Genomic DNA, 19,216 nt, shown 5'->3' with positions numbered 1-19,216 from the left:
GAGCATTCCTGCCTTCCAGAACTGCCATAGATTTGATTGTAAATGAATTTAGAGCCTTTAGGGCCGCTTGATTATCGATACATATAGTCCCCGGTCCGATCAGTTCATTAATTGTATTTACTAGCAGCTCTATTGCCTTCCAGACAGCAAAGATTTCTGCGAGAAAAACGCTACAATCGTTGTTTACTTTGAAGGATCGTTGGATACTTAGACTTAAACAGTAAACCCCAGCTCCCGTTCCACTTTCCATCTTTGACCCATCAGTATAGACAGCTATACCGTTAAAAGGTGGGGTGTCGGGCCCAGATGTCTCCGTTATTATATCAATTAGTTCAAAGCTGTGCCTAAATGGTATATAATCGCTAGCTATAGCCTGATTTACTATGTTTCCCACACCTAGCAGCTTGTTCCTCTACAAATAAACTTAACGGTTTTAAATTGAGAAGAGTGCCTAGAGCGGATTAGGGTGTGCTCCTAAACGCGCCTGTAATTAGTAACAATTCAACTCTTTGGACTTTATCAATGCTCACTGAAGGAGGTTCTCCCTAAGGAGTACAACCAAACATATGTCCCTACAAAAAATTATGTTGGGAGTTTGAGTTCATAGTGGGTAGATAACCTAGGGATGGAAAAGCGTATCCATTTTGCAAAGAATAAATTTTGTCTCCGTAATAAATATAACTAAAATGAGAGGAAACTAAATGATCCAATGGCAACATCAATTGAGGACATATTTTATGATGCTGGGGCATTTATAGACAAATTCAATTTTTGACTTTAAATGAGGAATCGACTGTTGCGAGCGAGTTATGGAGGAATACGAACGACCATTGCGGATTGTCCACTACATTCTGCAAAATATAGAAACATTTCAAGCATCAAGTAATGAGTATTGCCGGAAATTGAAATCGTTTATAAATACAGTACATTTGTGTGTAATGATTCTTTTTTAATGAAAATATTGTGTTGCCATGGTAAATCCATCAATTCTTGGTCAACAGTCGGTTATAATTCCTTAACGTCATACGACAACAATTTGTTTTAATATCCAATAAATGATTACGCTACAATGGCTGAAAATAGATGAGGGCTAATTAGGGGACGAACACAAAACCTTGCACATGACATTTTATTTTTATTGTAACGACAACGTGCAAGACAGGTTGTTAAAATAAATATTTAAAAACACCTACACTCGACTGCTTGCTTTGGCCACCAGCTGTGAAAACAGTTGTCTAAAATAACAAAAAAAAAAAGCTAAAAAAAAAGGGCAAATCCAAAATAGGTCATTACTGATAAGAGGTATTTGAAGTTAGTTGTTTTGGACCAAGAGAATATCAGCCTTTTTAACCAAGTTACTGAACATTTAAACAATATGACAGCAGACTGTAAATTTGATTAGAATTTTGTGCATTACTCTATCTCCTCGCTTCGTATTCATTTCTTTTTTTTTTTGCAAAATATACACGAAAAATGTGACTGCCATAAAATTAGATAGCAGTTCATCAGCATTGTTTACTCAGTTTAAGATTAAACTCTCATATATTTAAGCCAAATAAGTAGCAACTCGTGTGTTACGCTGTCCACGTAGGCCCAATCCTTGGCTAAAAGGAGACAAGTGGAGTGGATACGCTCACAACGTTGTCAATAATATTTTGCATATGGAAATAAATAATAACGAAATGAATATTTCGTATCGACATTTAAAAAGTGAGTGCGCCGTTTGCTATCGCACCAGCCAGCCAGCCAATAAGTCAGTAGCAGCCAGTGGGTTGATGTATGTTTGTTGTTGTTAAGTCCAAAACAAACACAAACTCACACTAATTCACCCATAAGACGTCACACGACAACCCTAAAGAACAACAACAACAGCAGCAGTGGCATTGTTCAGCTTGCTTACCAATATAAATTTGTTTGAGATCTTAAACTTCTTTTGATTAACGCAACAATAAATTAATGAGAATTAATTATAAAATATGAATAAGCAGAGAACGTCACCTCCATTCCGCCAAAATACAGCCGTATGCATTGTAGAAAATGTTATGTTTTTCTCTTGTCACAGTCACTTTTTTATTTTACCAATAAAAATATTTCAATGTTTGTTTATGTTACGGACATTCAAACAGGGTTTAATTATTTCACAAAGCGTTCTTTTCGTATAATGGAGGATTGAAAACTATATTCATTCCAATTTCACTTGTTTTCGTTGTTTAATTCGTTTTATTTTGTTTTGTAGAAGTTAAGAATTCAAGAGCACGTCAACAATCAAACGGCAAGAATCTCGAACAATAATAAACATCCATATGACATATATGTCATTCATTGTGGCGTATGCAGCGTTGCCATATTGGGTATGCTTAAATTTGAGGCCGATGCTACACCTAACTCAATCCAAACAGCTGGTATTATGAAATCAAGTAACCAATAGATGGCGATAAAGAATAACTTGAGATAGAAATATGTATAAATGGGAAATCCCTCCCTTGCTGTAAATATTCCCAATGGAATTCAATATTTAACGGTTCTGTATGCCATTTAAACATGTAATAAACTACCTCAGGTACTTTTACATAGTAAAACAGTAAAGAAACTAAGTTATTTTGCTTACATGAATTTTTGGCAAAATAGATACAAATGTAAAGACTTAATGAGAGGTCGGGTATTTTTATATCCTCCGCCATTCCATGGAGGGTATAGTAACTCCGTTTGTAACTCCATGAAAAATTTTTAATAGACCTTGCGAAGTATATATATTCTATATCAGCGTAAAATTCTAAGTCGATTTAGCTATGTCCGACTATCTGTCTGTTGTAATAGGTTAATAGGCATGTTAAGTTCGTAAATGGGCCATGTCGGTCCACATTTTCGTATAGCCCCCACATAACGGTAGCTCCCGATATTTATCGGAATTATTTCAAATTTCGTATATGAAGTTCGTCATGGGTACTGCAGCCTATGACAAACATTTTTTTATGCAGGTTCACGTCTTCGTATATCCCCCATGTAAGGGTAGCTCCTGATATTCGGTATTTTGGTGATTTCAGCAACATTATTTACCGGAATTATTTTAAATTTCGTACTTGAAGTTCGTAATGGGTTCTATAGCCTATGACAAAAATTTGTGTATGTAGATCCACGTCTTCGTATAGCCCCCATATGACGGTAGGTCCCAATACTCGGTATTTTGATAATTTTAGAGATATTATTAGCAGGAATTGTTTCAAATTTTTTTATTTGAAGTTCGTAATGGGTACTACTGCCTATGGCAAACAATTTTGTAAGCAGGTCCATGTCTTCGTATAGTCTCCATATAACAGTTTTCATTTAAGTAGTAGTTTCCAGAAGTATTTCTTTGAAAATTTTCAAGTTCCTTCCAAATGGTGGAGGCTATTATAAGTTCGGCCCGACCGAACTTTGCTGCTTTTTTACTTCTTTTAATATAGTTTCTATATGCATATGTTTAAAGGTTTATTTCGTCTCAAAACGAATACATTTCTACAGTTATAATTTGTAATAACTTCTTCAAACAGTGGGCAAGGTTGCTAAGAGGGGAGAAAACGATAGCCACCTGTCTTGCTGGACATACACTTACGCCAGTATAGGCCTGTTATGCGCTCTAGACTAAGATGTTTTTGAAAGAAGATCGGCAGTTGATAGTCTATTATATTTGAAATTCCCTTGCCCTTACAAAATTCCTTAACTGTTTTATTTTATTTGCCATGATCTGATTTCGGTCTGGTAATAATTTAGGCTGTTATTTGCCCAACCTATCTTGTGCAGATGAGTTTGTAGGCCCAGGTGACCCGTAAGAATCCCTGTTACCCCACTCTTTCTGGATTTTCCTACGCCTTTATTGTTTCATAGGCATATATGGACGTTTCCTCCACCCGTTTTTTACTCTAGACGTGACGCATTTAGCTCTATTGGATTGTCCAAGTTTACTGTTGCTTAACCCCTGCCTCCAGGTTTTACACAAAAAATTGTCTTAAATCAGAGTTGTATTTTTAGTAACTGACTGTAGATCTGGCGCTTATGACTTACGAACAAATGACAAATATAGGAGCGGAAAAAGTTAAATATTTATAAACTTTTTATTGATAATTTTACAATGTCTATGTCAATTAAGAAAAGCAGCAAAGGAACGTCACATTATTTGAGCATGAAAAACAATAGAGGTAGACTCATTTGCTAAAAGGTATTTCGTTAGCCTTCTCTGACGTACTCAACATTGTCGTTTTTCATATTAAAATGTATAAATGTAATATATATATATATTTTTTTTTTTTTTTTTGTGCAGAATCCATACATCAGGTATTGTGAAGATTTTTGGCAACATTTATCATCTGGTTATTTGGAATTTGATTCTTTAAGACTGATCTAAAGAGTATATAAATTTCGTCTTCCTATCAATAGAATCAAATTCCAAATAACCAGATGATAAATGTTGCACAAAATCTTCACAAAACTTGATGTATGGATTCTGTACAAAAAGAAAAACTTGCTCTGAAACTTTTTTGCAATTACATTAAGGCAAATTCGTCAATATTCTACCAGAATTATAGCAAAACAAACCGCGATACTGTTGATCTTTTTATATATTTTTTTCTCTCCTAGCAGCGCCAAAATTCAACCATTCCAAAAGCAAGACTTATATTGCTTATGAGTAAGTATTTTAGTTTTCTGTTTTGGATTCTATTCTTCCCTGACTTTAATATCCTCTAATAAGCGTGAAAATCATAGAATATTTGGTCGGAAATAAGTGTACAATTCTTGCCAGCTGTACGGCTATATTTAAGGTATAATATATAATTGTAATCGTATGATTACATGAGATCACCTCGGTAATCAAACCATGAAATGAACGTGGCTTTTATAAAAAAAGAAAAACTATTGAATTGAGCCTTAATATTGAATTGGTTTATATTTACAGCCGGTAGCACGATATCGAAAAAAAATTTGAGCGAAGGAAAGCTAGTCACTCACTTTCCTATCAGAATGCGCTCCACTAATATTCGTTCTTTCTTTCGCATAGCCTTACGTGATGCAGTGTTGCTAAATATACCTTTTAAAAATTAATCGCGAATTTAAGCAAAAAAGCGCCAGAATGACTGATTTGAACGCGAAAAAGCTATAAAAAAAATACAACCATACGTAAGCTGGCTCTGCCTAAACTGACAGTTCGGTTGTAAACGAACAATTCCCAATGATCTTGTTCGAATTACTTTTGTTCTTAAAAAATAAAAAAAATGAATATTTCTGAAGCCCTATACTTTATGGATGGAGGTTTCGAATTTGTTTGAAGTACCTAACAACCAGTAAGTATGATTGCTTTTTTACATTTTTGAAATAATAAAAAATGTATTTTCCTAGTTTTGTGGCCAATTTTCGTGTGTCGAAGGAAGTTTTTCCAGCTCTATGCTAGAAGTTAAATGAGCAATATTTATATTGAAAAATTCCTGAATTTTAGTCATACGACAGCAAACACACAAGTGACTGATTTTGACATTTGTGTTCGAATGCATGCTATGAAAATCTTCACTAATGTGTTCAGATTTATTCAAAACTTAAAACAGTTTTTAAGTTTCATTTTTTTGTTTGTGTTCAATAATTTATGCGTACTGGTGCAGGTGCATGTAAGCCACGAACACACATTTCAATAAAGTTTACAATATTCAACGTTATATTTAGAACTTTGTTTAACGAAAGTTTTGTTTATATAATTTTTAATTTATTTTTGATTTTGACACATAAACTGAGGTTGTGGTTTTAAGTGTGCCGTTTACAAAGTCATTTCCTTTATATACTAAATTTTAATAGAAGTATAAATTTGACTCGTAAAATAACAGATGAAAGGAAGACCAGTGCAAAGACACATTGCAATACCATTTTGGGGGATCACTAGCATACGACTAAATTTTCCACGCAAAAAAAGTTCCAAGAGGTAACCATTTCAAGGCCGGCCGATGATTATTGGGTTAACCATGGTAATTGACTAAAATCAATGCTATTTATTTGTCGGATAATCAAATCGTAAAAGGTAAAGAAACAAAATGTAAACAAATTTAGACATTTAATCTGATTTTCAAAATTTGTCGGAACACATTGTAATTTAGTCATGGACGATCCAAGTAATGATTTTTATGAAACCCTGGGTAGTTGATTACATCAGATATAGTTTGTGCCTGTTAACATCAATTGAACTGGCACTAAACTTGCCATGAGTCTTATTTCAAGTTTAACCAAATTTAAACAAGTATTGTTTGCTGTTTCAAATAAACTTCGTGATTTTGATCATGAATCTCTGATTATGTCAATGGGCGTTTTTAATTGCCGTTAGAGTTGTAAAATATTGTTTATTACACTCTTCTGACTGAACTGGTTCCGGAATCTAGTTCACTCTCTACTACAATCATTCGGATCAGAATCGTTCTCCGAGCCTGAATCGTTAACTTTCTGTTTATATCACGAAAGAAAAATGCCGGTAGATGCTTAAGAACATTGATATGTCAATTTTTTTAATGATTTTTTAAAAAGGTATATTTTTTGTTATGGTAAGCATTTTCAAGAATTATTACAAATTTAAACAATTTTTTATTTAAAATTTTCAATTTCAAAATTGGTTTTACACTATGCGACTACCTGTATTCTTCTACCATGGTTTATATAACGTACACATGCCATAAAATAGATGACAATTCCTGCGGCGTCACAAAGCACAGGGAACGGCGTAAAAGTGAATGAATTGCTTGCTATGAATAGCAAGGCCCATTTATTAGGTCGTGTAAAGGGCGAATTGCCTTAAAATCAGCTGGTTTACTTCTTCGAACTGTCAAAATTTCTTCTGAAGTGAAGTGAATTTTGACAGTGCTTTCACCGAGTGTTTGCAAATTCTTACTGAACAAATTTCTTCTTGCAATCATTTGCTATTTTTCTTCTTCTCCTTCCGGTGATTTATATTTGGGTAAGCACATTTAAAACATATACATTTTAACAATGACAAGTCTAAAGATAAGAGTACATAAAATGATTTTTTGACTGGCTTAAGTAATCGGCTAATTTCTTCGAAGAGAAAAAAAGGCGTTTTAGGTTGATTTAGTTCGATATTGGCCCGATGTTCCTTTGTTCTTTTCCGAAGAAGCCAACCGATGAAAAAAGCCTTTTATGTATTCTCACCTTATTTTTTTAGGTTTACGGCTGTGTGTACTTCATTTCATTTTTCCTAGCAAAATATACTAAACTCTGAGTAAGAAACTGCAGGACAATTACTGCAGGAAAATAACCAGACAGTTTTTTGACTGGCTTGAGTGATCGGCTGGCTTCTTCGTAGAGGAACAAAGAAGTTATAGGTTGACTTAGTTTGATTTTGGCCCTTTATTCTTTTCCGAAGAAGCCAGCCACTAACTAAAGCGAGTCAAAAAACATTTTATGTATTCTCACCTTTAAAGTAATTAAAAATATGCAAAGATAATCTTGACACTTTTTTTCAAATCGATTAAAATTTATAATTTTGTTAAATACCCCCAAGTCCAAAAATCAAATTTTGATGTTAGTTTTTTTATATTTGTATGTCTCAATATTAAATAAATGAAAAAAACAAAAAACCACTTACCATCAGCATTTTGTTCTTCGACAGATAATTTACGATCAACTGGACTCGATTTGCCGGATGCACTTGAACCTCCTGCTTTATCGTCTGTTGAACTGGTCGATACATTATCCTTGGCACTCTTGTCGGGAACCAACAGCTGTTGACCCGGATAGATGAACGAACTGTTTAAACGATTCAAATGTGTCAACTCCGATGGGGTCGTATCGAAACGGGCTGCAACCGATGTCAAGGTGTCACGATTGCCCACCGTATAGTTGATGGTGGGTATAGTGGGTAGTGAAGATTTTTTGCGTTCATCTGAAAGATAAAAGAGAAACAGAAAACGTGAAGAACGTTATGGACTTAAGTAAACAATGTATGTTGCGACTGCTTGTGTCATTACTTGTCACTTCAATGGTTGTTAGCAGAGATTGCTCGAATATCACAAAATCCTGTAGTAAGTCCTGCCATTGATCAGAATTTTCCTGGGGAAATTCTGGTGTCAAATATACAACAATATAGTCGTAGTCATTTCCCGCGTCCAAAGGATTTGGATTATTCACAAAACGGCGATAAATTTGAATGGATTCCATTGCAAGGAATGTATTATTTGTTCAGTCTTCCATTTATTACTATTTTAATTGCTTGCCTTTTTAGAAAAAGAGCGTGGTTATTTTTTTTGCTGATGTTTTTATTTCTTTGCGATCTGAATCGTAAATTTAACCGGCAAAACTCCCGAACAATTATGTTGGATCTCACATTTAAAACACTTGCAGAGGCACTTAATTTTGTACTCAATCTCTCTTATATTTTGTTGGACACTAACAAAAAAAAAAGCGAGCCTCTTTAACGTCTAATGTTTGAGGCCGTTTCGTACAAAGAGACTTGTAACGACAAGAGGTGCCACGTACTTTCACACACACACAAAAGAGAAGAGCACTTAGTGCGGAAAATTAAAATTAAAAACACCGGACAGAGAAGAAAGTACAAAATTAAAATAATTTGTATTTGAGGGAGAGTGTGAGTGTTTAAAGGAGAGCTATCTTGAAATTAAAAATAAACTGAAATTTAAAAAGGTTAACAAATAATTTCGCATTATTTCGAAGCACGTACTCGCAAAATATTGCAATTTGAGTTGTTCAGTATTCTTAAAGATAAAATCACTGTTTATTGTTGAAATGTTTATATATGTTTGACATATTTCACATCAACGGAATTTTAACGTCAGGTTTTAAAACAAGATCTTCATCATTAACTGAATTCGCATTAGACAGTTGTATGATTTATATGCAGTTGAATTCATTTATAAATAGAATTACATTGATTAGTTTAGCTCCGAATCAAAAGTCAATTTTTCATAATCGATTTTGAGATCACAGATTTTTTAATAAACTTTTAAATTAAATTTATATTTTCGGACAGCAGGTGAGTTAAGACCTAAACCTGAGAATACTTAAAATGCCTTGTTTTCTGGCTTAAGTTACTGACTTGACTTCTTCGTAGATGAACAAAGGAGTTTAGGTTGACTTAATTCGATTTTGGCCCTAGGCTGCTTTGTTCGCTTCCGAAGAAGCCAGCCGAAGACTTAAGCCAGTGAAAAAAAAGGTTTTATGTATTCTCACATTAAGTCTTCTCTTGCTGTCAAAAGTTGTAAGAAATCAATATAAAAGCGAAAACTTCCCAAAAAATTTACATTTCAAAACTGGTACAACTACAAAGCTAATATCATGCAATCATAGGATTAAATTTTTTTATTTGATGTCCCTTCTTTGTAATATTTATATTTTGTAGTTCTTCCTTAGATATGGGCGTAAAACTAGCATCAAGAATGCCATTAATTTTATTATGGCATAGTTGAATTTTGTTTCTAAGTATCATTTTGCTGCAGCTAGGACAAGTATGAAGATCAACATTGTCGTGCCTTGTTTTGCTATAATTCACATTTTCAGCCGAATTGACATTCAATTCATTACAGGAAATTTTCAGTGTTTCTTTTCGTTTTATTGCAGATTTGACGATTTTGGCAACATTTTTCAACTAACGTGGAAGTTTGACCCTTAAATATTGACTTAAAATAAAACATCGTTGGAGGACTAAGCAAGAACTAACAGTAGTGAAAAAGTATCATTTAGATAAAATGGTTAAAATCTCTATTTGTATATATTTGAGGCCAAGAAACGGTTATTAAATTTATATAAAAAAATGGAACATATAACCGTTCCAAAAAACGACGAAAATAATAGATTAGTTATTATTTCTGTAAAATATGCCACTCGTCATACGTAAATATTTTAGATATAATTTCATTTGAAAAATGAAAAGGTCGAGTTCGTGTCTTTCTTTTTCAAAACAATAAACACCATGGTAGAAGAATACAGGTAGATGCAATAACACTTGGAAATATTGATATGTCAACAGCTTCGCAATACTACTAAAACACAGCCCTAAGGCTATGCCCGCTTTCTGTCACTATTATTCAAAATTAGATGCAACGATGTATTCTCAAAAACAAAGAAAATGTCAAATAAAACATTTTTCCTTATTTAAACATATTTCGATGTTTAAAAGGCGAAAGATAAACGGAAAACCCGGAATTTCTCTCAAAAAAGGATCCAAAATGTTCCTCAATTCCAGCACGAAAAAATCATCTACTACAGAGCTGCGGGTACTAATTGATTATATGGAAAATAATCCTGGGTTCGCCAGAGAAATGCTAGTATTTGATAGCAGCAGTCTCCTCCACATCATCCATAAAATATAGGACAACAGAAATAATCATTTTTTTTTATTTTTTGAATAAATAAATAAATTGAACACATTCACTGGGAAACTCGGAATTTTATTTTGTTTATTTATTTACGATTTGTTTTGTTTGTTTACAACTGAGCTGTCAGAGCCAGCTGACGTATGGGTCATAAATCTGTCATTTTGGCGCTGTTTTGTTTGATTTAGCGATTAATTTTTCCAAAGGTTTATTTAACATCACTAAATCACGTAAGCCTATGCGAAAGAACGAAAGAATGTTTGTGTAATGCATTCTGATACGAAAGTGAGTGACTAGCTATCTTTAGCACAAATTTTTTTTCGATATCGTGCAATCGGCTGTTAAATTAGTCGCCTGCTTTTCACTTAAATCACAACATAGACCACACCGATCAGTGATCTCTGCGTAGGTGTAACATTTCGCACATCTGGTACACAACAGAGTCAATAAAAACAACTGAGCAAAGACACCACTTTCCGGTACAAATCTCTTCGAACGCAATTGATTTATGAAACTACAACACAGTCGTGATCCGCGACCAATGACTAATTCACAATACCGATCATTTTAAACAAAATGTAAACAAAACGCGACACAGTCACAACAACATTGTAAACGAACGAACGAACGAAAGAGCGCATTCAAACTGATTAAATGTCGATTTTTTTACTGAGCTACTGCCACATGCGGTCCCGCAACAAAACGGCTCTCATGACATCTCTCAGAGTTTAAAAAGTTGGACATTTGCTCTTTATTTTTGTTTAATAATATTTTGTTTTAGTTTTTTGCTGACTCTTGATGTCTGGCTGTGGGATATTTGATTCTCAAAATTGTAAAAATTCTACGGACACCGCAAAATGCAGAAGTTGCCATAATTTGAATATTCGATTTCGTTTGAAGTGTAAACAAAGTGTTTTTTGTTTTGTTTTTCAAATTAACTGCTTTAGACTGCCGCCACATAAACACTGCATTCTCGGAAGAAGGAGTGATTGATCATAGATTGATTTGTTGTTATCATTAATGTGTTTGTCTCGCGATAAGATAATTTCTGATTATTTTTGGTTATTATAGCATATTTACACAGCGCAAATTGCCTAATTAACCGTTAAGAGTTAGTTACTTCCTTTCACATATATACACACATATTTGGGAATCTTAGAGATGCAAACCCTAATTTCTAAATATAACAAAAAAAAACACACATTATTCTCAACAAGTGAAGTCCAACAACTTCGAAGAAAATTACATAATCAGCAACCGATGTTCAGATGTAGCTGCGTGTATTCGACTTTGTTTTATTTTATTGGGTTGTAAAAAATTAGTGATAACAATTATCGCTGAACAACGGTAGCATTTAACATCAAACTACGAAAGTTGGGAAAAAAATCATTGGCCGACATTGGTTAAGTGCAAGGGCAATTATTAGCTGTGTTCCAGTACTAGTTTTTATTTCAAAGAATAAAAGGGCAATCTATCAAAAACATTGTCAAACTATAAACATAAACAATATTTCAGAATGAAACGTTAAATTGAAAACTTTATATTGAAAATATTTTTGTTTATGTTTTGTACGTAATACTGGTGTGAGAGTCATTTTTTCAAAAAAAATGCAAATAAAATTCTTAAGAATAGTTTTTATTATTGCTAGAAAATTGTCAAAAAATCAAGATCCCTTACGAATTGACACCAAAATACACATATACATAAGGTATACTTTATTTTGATATTATGGATGACAAAAAACATACAAATATACTACCCAGTGCGGGTCTCTGTTTCCATGGATCAATAAGAATGGTTGCTCAGCTTCAAAGAAACTAGATAAATACAGTGTCAAATATACTCTTAAATGTGCAACAGTTGATTTTGTTTATTTTTAATTTTTTTAACAAAATTCTTATATTGGGAAAACCCGCGAAACGAGAATGACATTTTGGAGTTATTCCACAAGATTGAAACTAAAGTAGTAGGACTATGGTAGAAGAATATAGACGCATCGACACAGCTGCTTGGACAATGAACTGTCAAACCAATTTTAGAATTGAAAATGTTGAATGAAAAATTATTTTAATTCGTTAAAATTGTTGAAAAACGCGAATTATAAAAACATCCGAATGACGTCGTATAAGAAAACACATAAGAATATACTTATATTTGAAGAAAAACATTTAATTTTTCAGACAAATAAATGTTCCCAAGCTTTGATGCATCTACCTGTATTCTGCCATGTTCTATTCCATGACACAAGTATACGCACCATGGCCAAACAATAGAGGTAAACTCACTTATTAAATCGAATATGGCAACCCTCATCCAACGAACTCGACTCGAAAACAAAACAAAAAAATGATTTTCATATCTAAAATATTTATGTATGACGAGTGGCATATTTTACAAAAATAATAAATAATCTATAATTTTCGGCGTACCTTGGCGCGTAAAAAATTTATATGTTCCATATTTTAGGAAGAGGAATTTTACTAATATTTTCTAGGGCTTAAACATATAAAAATTTAAGTTTTAAAACCTTAACCTTAATGAAATGTTCTCGATGCTGTTAATTTTTGTAAAGTCCTCGAATAAGGATTTATTTTGAGACAGTCTTAACGGATTAAAATCTGAGAATAACCGGCTGAAAATGTTGCAAAAATCTTCACAGTACCTGCTATATGTATTCTGTACTAAAAGGAAAACTTTCTTGTAATGAATTTAATGTCAATTCGGGTGAAAATCCTGGATGACAATCTTCTACTCATCTAAAAACGTGTGATATTATCAATATTCATACTTGACCCAGCTGCAGCATAACGATACTCTGAAGCTGAATTAACTCGTAAAGTTAATACCATGGCAAAACAATAGAGGTAAAGTTATTTGCTAAATTGAATATGGCAACCCTCTTCTGACGAACTCGACAATGTCATTTTTCAAATAAAATCTATTCTCATACCTAAAGTATATTCGCATGACGAGTGTCAGATTTTACAAAAATAATAAATAATCTTTTATTTTTGGCGAAAAAACTTTGGACAGCAAAAAAGGATTAAATCACGAATTCACCTCCATTGCGATACTATTAAATTAGCTTTGCTATGACTTACCGTGAATTCATTTTTGTGTATGAGCCGATCCAAAGTAATGTTTAAACTTTGATCACTCAATTCGTAAACGTTCCCCCTAATACATATACATATTTATACGAAGTGAATGTGTGTATGATTTGTTTTGCATTCTTGGTTGAGTGTGTCTTTAATTTAATATATGCGCCTTAAAGTATGCAGCATTTCAGCAATTAAAATAAACTACGCCACATACATTAACCCTTAGTTCCACAAAAACGTTATCTACGTTACAAAGTATGAATCTATGACAACAGCAGGTTTTTCTACCTTCTCCATCAATTAGAGGACTGCATTTTGTAAAGTATAACGGCATTTTTATAATCAAAGAAAATTTCCCCACATTGCGCTGAAGTAAAGTTTTATACTAAAAAAATATACAGGGTGAGATGAAAAAACTGCAACCAACTTCAGACTGCTGTCATTTCTAAGCCACTTGTCTGACTACTGTTAAAATTATTCCAGTTACAGCTCATTATATTGTTTACAAGCGTACAAAAGCATTTTGGTGAGAATTTTCCAGATAAAAAGTTATTCGTGATGGAATTCAAGCGGGATTGTGTGATTTCTTTATATTTGGCTGGAAAACCACAAGTGGCTATCGTTAGGGCCCTCCAGCATTTAAGTGTGAATAAATCGTTTGTGTCTCGTACCATCGCTCGTTACCGTGATACTGGTAGCCAAGGATGCCAAGGAAGTGGACGGAAGAAAACAGCAACATCAGCAGAAATGGTTCGAAAAGTAAAGAAGCGACTTGATCGCCGCCGAAAAATGGCTCGTGAGCTGAACATATCGCAATATTCCATTCGGCAAATATTGAAAAATGTGCTCGGACTAAAGCCATTAAAATTCCAAAAAGTGCAAGAACTTACACAGCAACAGAAAGAAAATAGACTCAAAAGAGTTGCTTCGCTTGGTCGAAAGTGGTGAACTGCCGAATTTGGTTTTCTCCGATGAGAAAACATTCGTTGTCTAGCAGCTTGTAAACAAACAAAATGATCGTCTTTAGTTTCCAAAAAGGTCAGCTGAAAATGTACACCTTCGGGTTGGCCACCAGAACTCAAGCGCCGGCCATGGTGATGGTGTGGGCCGCCATAACAGCCGGTGATCGCTCTCCGCTCGTATTAATCGACCGTGACATCAGAATAAATGCCGAATATTATCGCGAAATCATTCTGAAGGGTGCATTAATGCCTTGGGCACGCAAACATTTTAGCCACAGACCTTGAACATTCCAACAGGACCCAGCACCATCGCACTCAGCATGCGCCACCCAAGAATGGTTACAAAATAAGGTTCCTCGCTTTATTTCCAGCGCACAATGGCCACCAAAATCTCCGGATACCAATCCGTTGGACTATTGTGTCTGGAGTATTTTGGAAAGCAAGGTTGGCACTAAAAAATGCCAAAGTGTCGATAACCTCAAACAAGCGCTTCGCCGGGAATGTGCCAAAATACCGCTGAGCAACATTCGGGCAGCGTGTGACGGTTCCATTGGCCGTTTGAAGGCCATAATTCGTGCCAAAGGTGACCAATTCGAAGAAATCTAAACTTATTCTAAAATTTGATGGTATTTCCGACATTCTTTGCTTTCATTTAATAAAATATAATAAGACGTTTGACTTTGTTGCAGTTTTTTTATTTCATCCTGTATTACTGTAACGATATGTCATCTGGACCTTCTAATAATTGTACCATTTGTGATATGTCAATTTAATTTAATAGTGAAATCATACTAGTATACGACAATATTTTTATAAGAAATTCTTAAGGCGAGAGTACATAAGCAGCTGAAACTCTTTGCATGGCACTTTTTGTGAAATATCATGAAGAAATTCCAGAGCCACACTAGAATCCTGCCGTCGTTTCCCCCTATAATATGACATTAATATGCCTAGCCATGATGCCAAGCTGCTTACGTACTTTCACCTTTATTCATATATTTAAATATGCAAAATGGTAAATAACTGTATTGTCAAAACAATTGGATAGTTGGGTACATTTTTTAGGAAATTATAAATTTCTTTAATAAAACAGGATATTTACTATTTCAACATATTTCATATTTTACTATAAAAAACATCATAAGGTGTGGACTCTATTCTCAGTTACATTGATCCTTCCTCCTACATCCAAGCGCAGCAGTTGTATTCCTTTCTAACTGAATATTGCTAAAGTCGAGCCGAAAACAGAATCGAGTTGACAATCGAAGAGGGAGGTTGGACTCTTTTCTCATTTACATCGGTCCTTCAAGCCAGATCTAGAACTGAAACTACATCCAAAAAATAAGGTTGTTCTTTCTCTTCTCATTTTCTACATTGATCCCCCGAGCAGGATCCGATTAAAGAAGAGAGTTGATAATCGAAACGTGGTGTTTCTTCCAGTTTCCTACTAAAATTTCTTTAAACTTTTCTCAACATCCAATGGGAATTTTAAGCAAAACATAATCATATTGTGCTAAATAAATTCCACAATTTTTGATATTCATACCATCTGAGAAATGTAGAAAGAAACAGCAAAAAATTGCTTTAAATTCCCTCAATTCCATAGATATAAACGTTAAAAAAATGCGAAAAATATGAATACATTTCCACATTTCTAGTAAGTGAAACTAGTATCAAAATCTAGAGCTTAAAACTAGCAACAGGGTGACAACTGTCACTTTCCATTAATATGTATACAGTTATACTCACTTGATAATCTGTCAACACTTTCGAAGCGCCCTTCCACTTTTGAACGCAACGAATCTAAATCGAATGGCGCCGCAAGGCCGTGATCAACACTGCGTGATTTACTCCTGAAAAATATAAAAAAAAAAAACACACAAACATCAAGATTAAGGAGAAAGATTATCTTTATTTTATAAAAAATATAAAACAAATAAGTTACAACAACATTATTGATAAAATCTTTTTACAAATTTTCTCAGAGACACAATTAAACATAATTGTCTCGACTCAAGTGGAAATAACCAAATACAGAAAAACGATTCTACTCGGCGAGCGTATTTCATTGACATTTTTATGTAGATTAGATTTAGTGTTCTATTTTTTTTGTGCGACTGCAACATTTTATTGTAGTTTAATTGCTTTTCAAACTCAAAACGATATCAAAGCAACATGTGTTTGTTTACAGAAAAAATATGTCAACACAAAATGTTCGATTGACATAGTTTAGGTTAGGTTTACTTTTGCCAAATATTTCAATGTGAGCCACCTTTATTTAATTGGTTGATCTGTCCCAGCCAATTATACAACACATGTCAATTTGTTAGCAATTACAAATGCGATTTAATTTTTAATAGTTATAGATAATTTTTTTTTATTATTTGTAACAATTTAATAGTTTTCAGGATTTCACGAAAAATTCAGTTTTAATGGCAAAAGTAGCAGAAATGCTAAGTGTCAAAATTGCTCTTAGAGAGCTCGATCAAATACATAAAAAAGCTATACTTACTAAATCTATATATAGCCCCATCATATGATAGAATAAAATATCAATAGGTCCGTATTTTGAAATTACGACAAGTAATTTAAATACACCTACAATTGTGGACCGTAGGTTTCCTGCATCATTAATTTCTCAATAGCTATACAATTAGGCATGATTCATCAAATACAATCAAATATAGGTAATCCTCCAATTCAGAAAATATTACTATTTGGACTATGGCCCAATAATAAGGTCTTCCTTCGAGCAAATTAATCTAAAAACAGTTGTTATTTTTTCAGATGAAATGTCAAAATTCATGCTTGAGGCGTAAATAAATATTTTCGCCTTGACAGAGGAATTTTGTTGCGAATAAGTTTTGACAACTGCATTGGAAAATGTATGTATAATAGCGCTGCTGCATGGTACAAGAATTCAGGTAGATGCATCAACGCTTGGGAACATTGATATGTCAAAAATGTTAATTAATTATTAATAATTTTTTTTTTAATAAGCAGATTTCTATAAGTTTTTTATACGACACCAATGAGAGGTTGTTATGATACCGATTTTTCAACTATTTTTATAAATTTGAATTATTTTCCATCAAAAATTTTCAATTTCAAAATTGGTTGCATAGTTCATTGCCCCAGCAGCTGTGTTACGACTACCTTTATTCTTCTATCATGCGTCGCTGCGAGAATCTATCAAAAAACGAGTCGAAAGTCGTTTCCATAATAGTAAAAATCTGTAATATTTTTTAAAATACAAATAAAAATAACCCAATATTGCGTTTAAGAAATGGAATAACATAGTGCCATAATCTCTCATCTTAAATTCGATGTATTACTTATGTACTTTAGTGGTATTCTGGGACAGCGATAGGCAATAATCTATATTCGTTTCCAGATTTTACCACATGCTCTATGTTGAAGTGGTTCGAACACACCTGTGAACTGTGTCTTGCAGTTCTGAAACAGACCAATGATGAATAGTTTAATTTTTTCCTTTAGAAATATCAATATTTTTATCTGGTATATTTTGTACAATCATCAGTGTTTGTTACCATAAAGGCTATGGCAGAGTACATGCGTTGAGGATTTTTCTGTGTTAAATATCATCCAAAAAACACAACCGCAAAAATACCGCTTTATCGATACTAAACGTGTCACTGTTGGTTTTTATCGGCAATACTTAACGCGGAACCTGGTTGAAGAATACAGGTACTGCTGTTGGGATAATGAGCTGTCAAAACAATTTTGGAATTGAAAATTTTCAATGAAAAATTATTGAAATTTGTAAAATCTTTTGAAAAATGCATATAATAATAAACTCCGGCTGGCTTCCTATAACAAAGCATATACGAATCTACTTATTATAAAAAAAAATTTTGACACATCAATGTTCCCAAGAGTTGACGCATCTACCGCGCGCATTCTGTTTCACCGTTAAATAATCTAACAAGTTTAGGTTAAAGGACGCGCAGTAGCCTTAAGGCAATCGCTCCACTCGGAGACCTGTTGGTCCATTTTGTTCATCCTAAATTTGATAAAAGAGCGAAGCAGATTGGAAAAATGTAGCCACTTTAATATTCTGGCTAACTGAAGAAATACAGCTGGTTCTGTGTTAGAAAATGAGGACAGATCAGGCATTATTTGCTCACTCACAAGCATGTGTCTCACATCGATGGACAGTGACGACAGTAAATGCTCGACTGTCTCAGTTTCCTCCTCAACTTATCAGAGCCTACCGTCGTCACTTAGATGTCATGACCCTCATGCTACACTGACCTGTGATGATACCCATTACAAGTTTTAGGTCAGATTTCGCCGTGAGTGAATTCCAGATGAGCGACATTGTTCTCTTCTCGGATATTATACGCCAAATTCCCTTAGGGACATTACATTCCCTTTCATCTAGCCATTTTTGTTATATCTCTAGGAAAGATTGTCTAACCGAGTTCTCGGCTTCAATGTTTTGCCAATTCATCGGCTGTCTTATAATCTGGAATATTCCAGTGGCCTGGAACTAAGCAAAAATTGACGTTTGATATAAATGATTCCTGTCCTCAAAGCAGAGTGAAAATATGCCTATCCTTTCTGGTAGTTTTCCTATTTTGCCTCAAGCGGAAAGTATAAATTGCAAAACCAAACAAACAAACTACTAACTCTATGTCAAACGTTGACGCGCAAAAAGTTAAAATGTTTAGCTTTGTTTTGTAGAGCAGTGTCGATAACGTGTTGCTGTATTATCGATAACACCCATCGGAACACAATAAAATGCTTTATTCTGCTTTTCTCGTAAATAACCTATTCT

The 19,216-nt window shown here is 33.8% G+C and overlaps 1 protein-coding gene across 18 annotated transcripts in view; it reads right to left on the bottom strand.

The window, feature by feature from the left end:
• The window catches only part of LOC101889366 (TLD domain-containing protein 2), a 254,778-nt gene that overhangs the window by 62,151 nt on the left and 173,411 nt on the right, over positions 1-19,216 (bottom strand). For 13 of the 18 annotated variants that reach the window (XM_059122691.1, XM_059122681.1, XM_059122685.1 and 10 more), the window contains 2 exons: positions 16,165-16,268; positions 7,610-7,906 (listed from right to left, as the gene is read on the bottom strand). In XM_059122691.1, the coding sequence (XP_058978674.1) occupies positions 7,610-7,906; positions 16,165-16,268 (401 nt within the window). Of the gene's footprint in view, positions 1-1,998; positions 2,272-7,609; positions 7,907-7,991; positions 8,303-16,164; positions 16,269-19,216 lie in introns of those variants that run through there. The other 5 variants (XM_059122692.1, XM_059122701.1, XM_059122695.1 and 2 more) reach the window with 5 other exon arrangements.

The sequence above is a fragment of the Musca domestica genome, unplaced genomic scaffold (genome assembly GCF_030504385.1).
Source record: "Musca domestica strain aabys unplaced genomic scaffold, Musca_domestica.polishedcontigs.V.1.1 21, whole genome shotgun sequence".
Classification (NCBI taxonomy): Eukaryota; Metazoa; Arthropoda; class Insecta; order Diptera; family Muscidae; genus Musca; species Musca domestica.
Note: the sequence above shows the minus strand (reverse complement) of the source record. Positions and strands in the feature narration are given on the sequence as shown.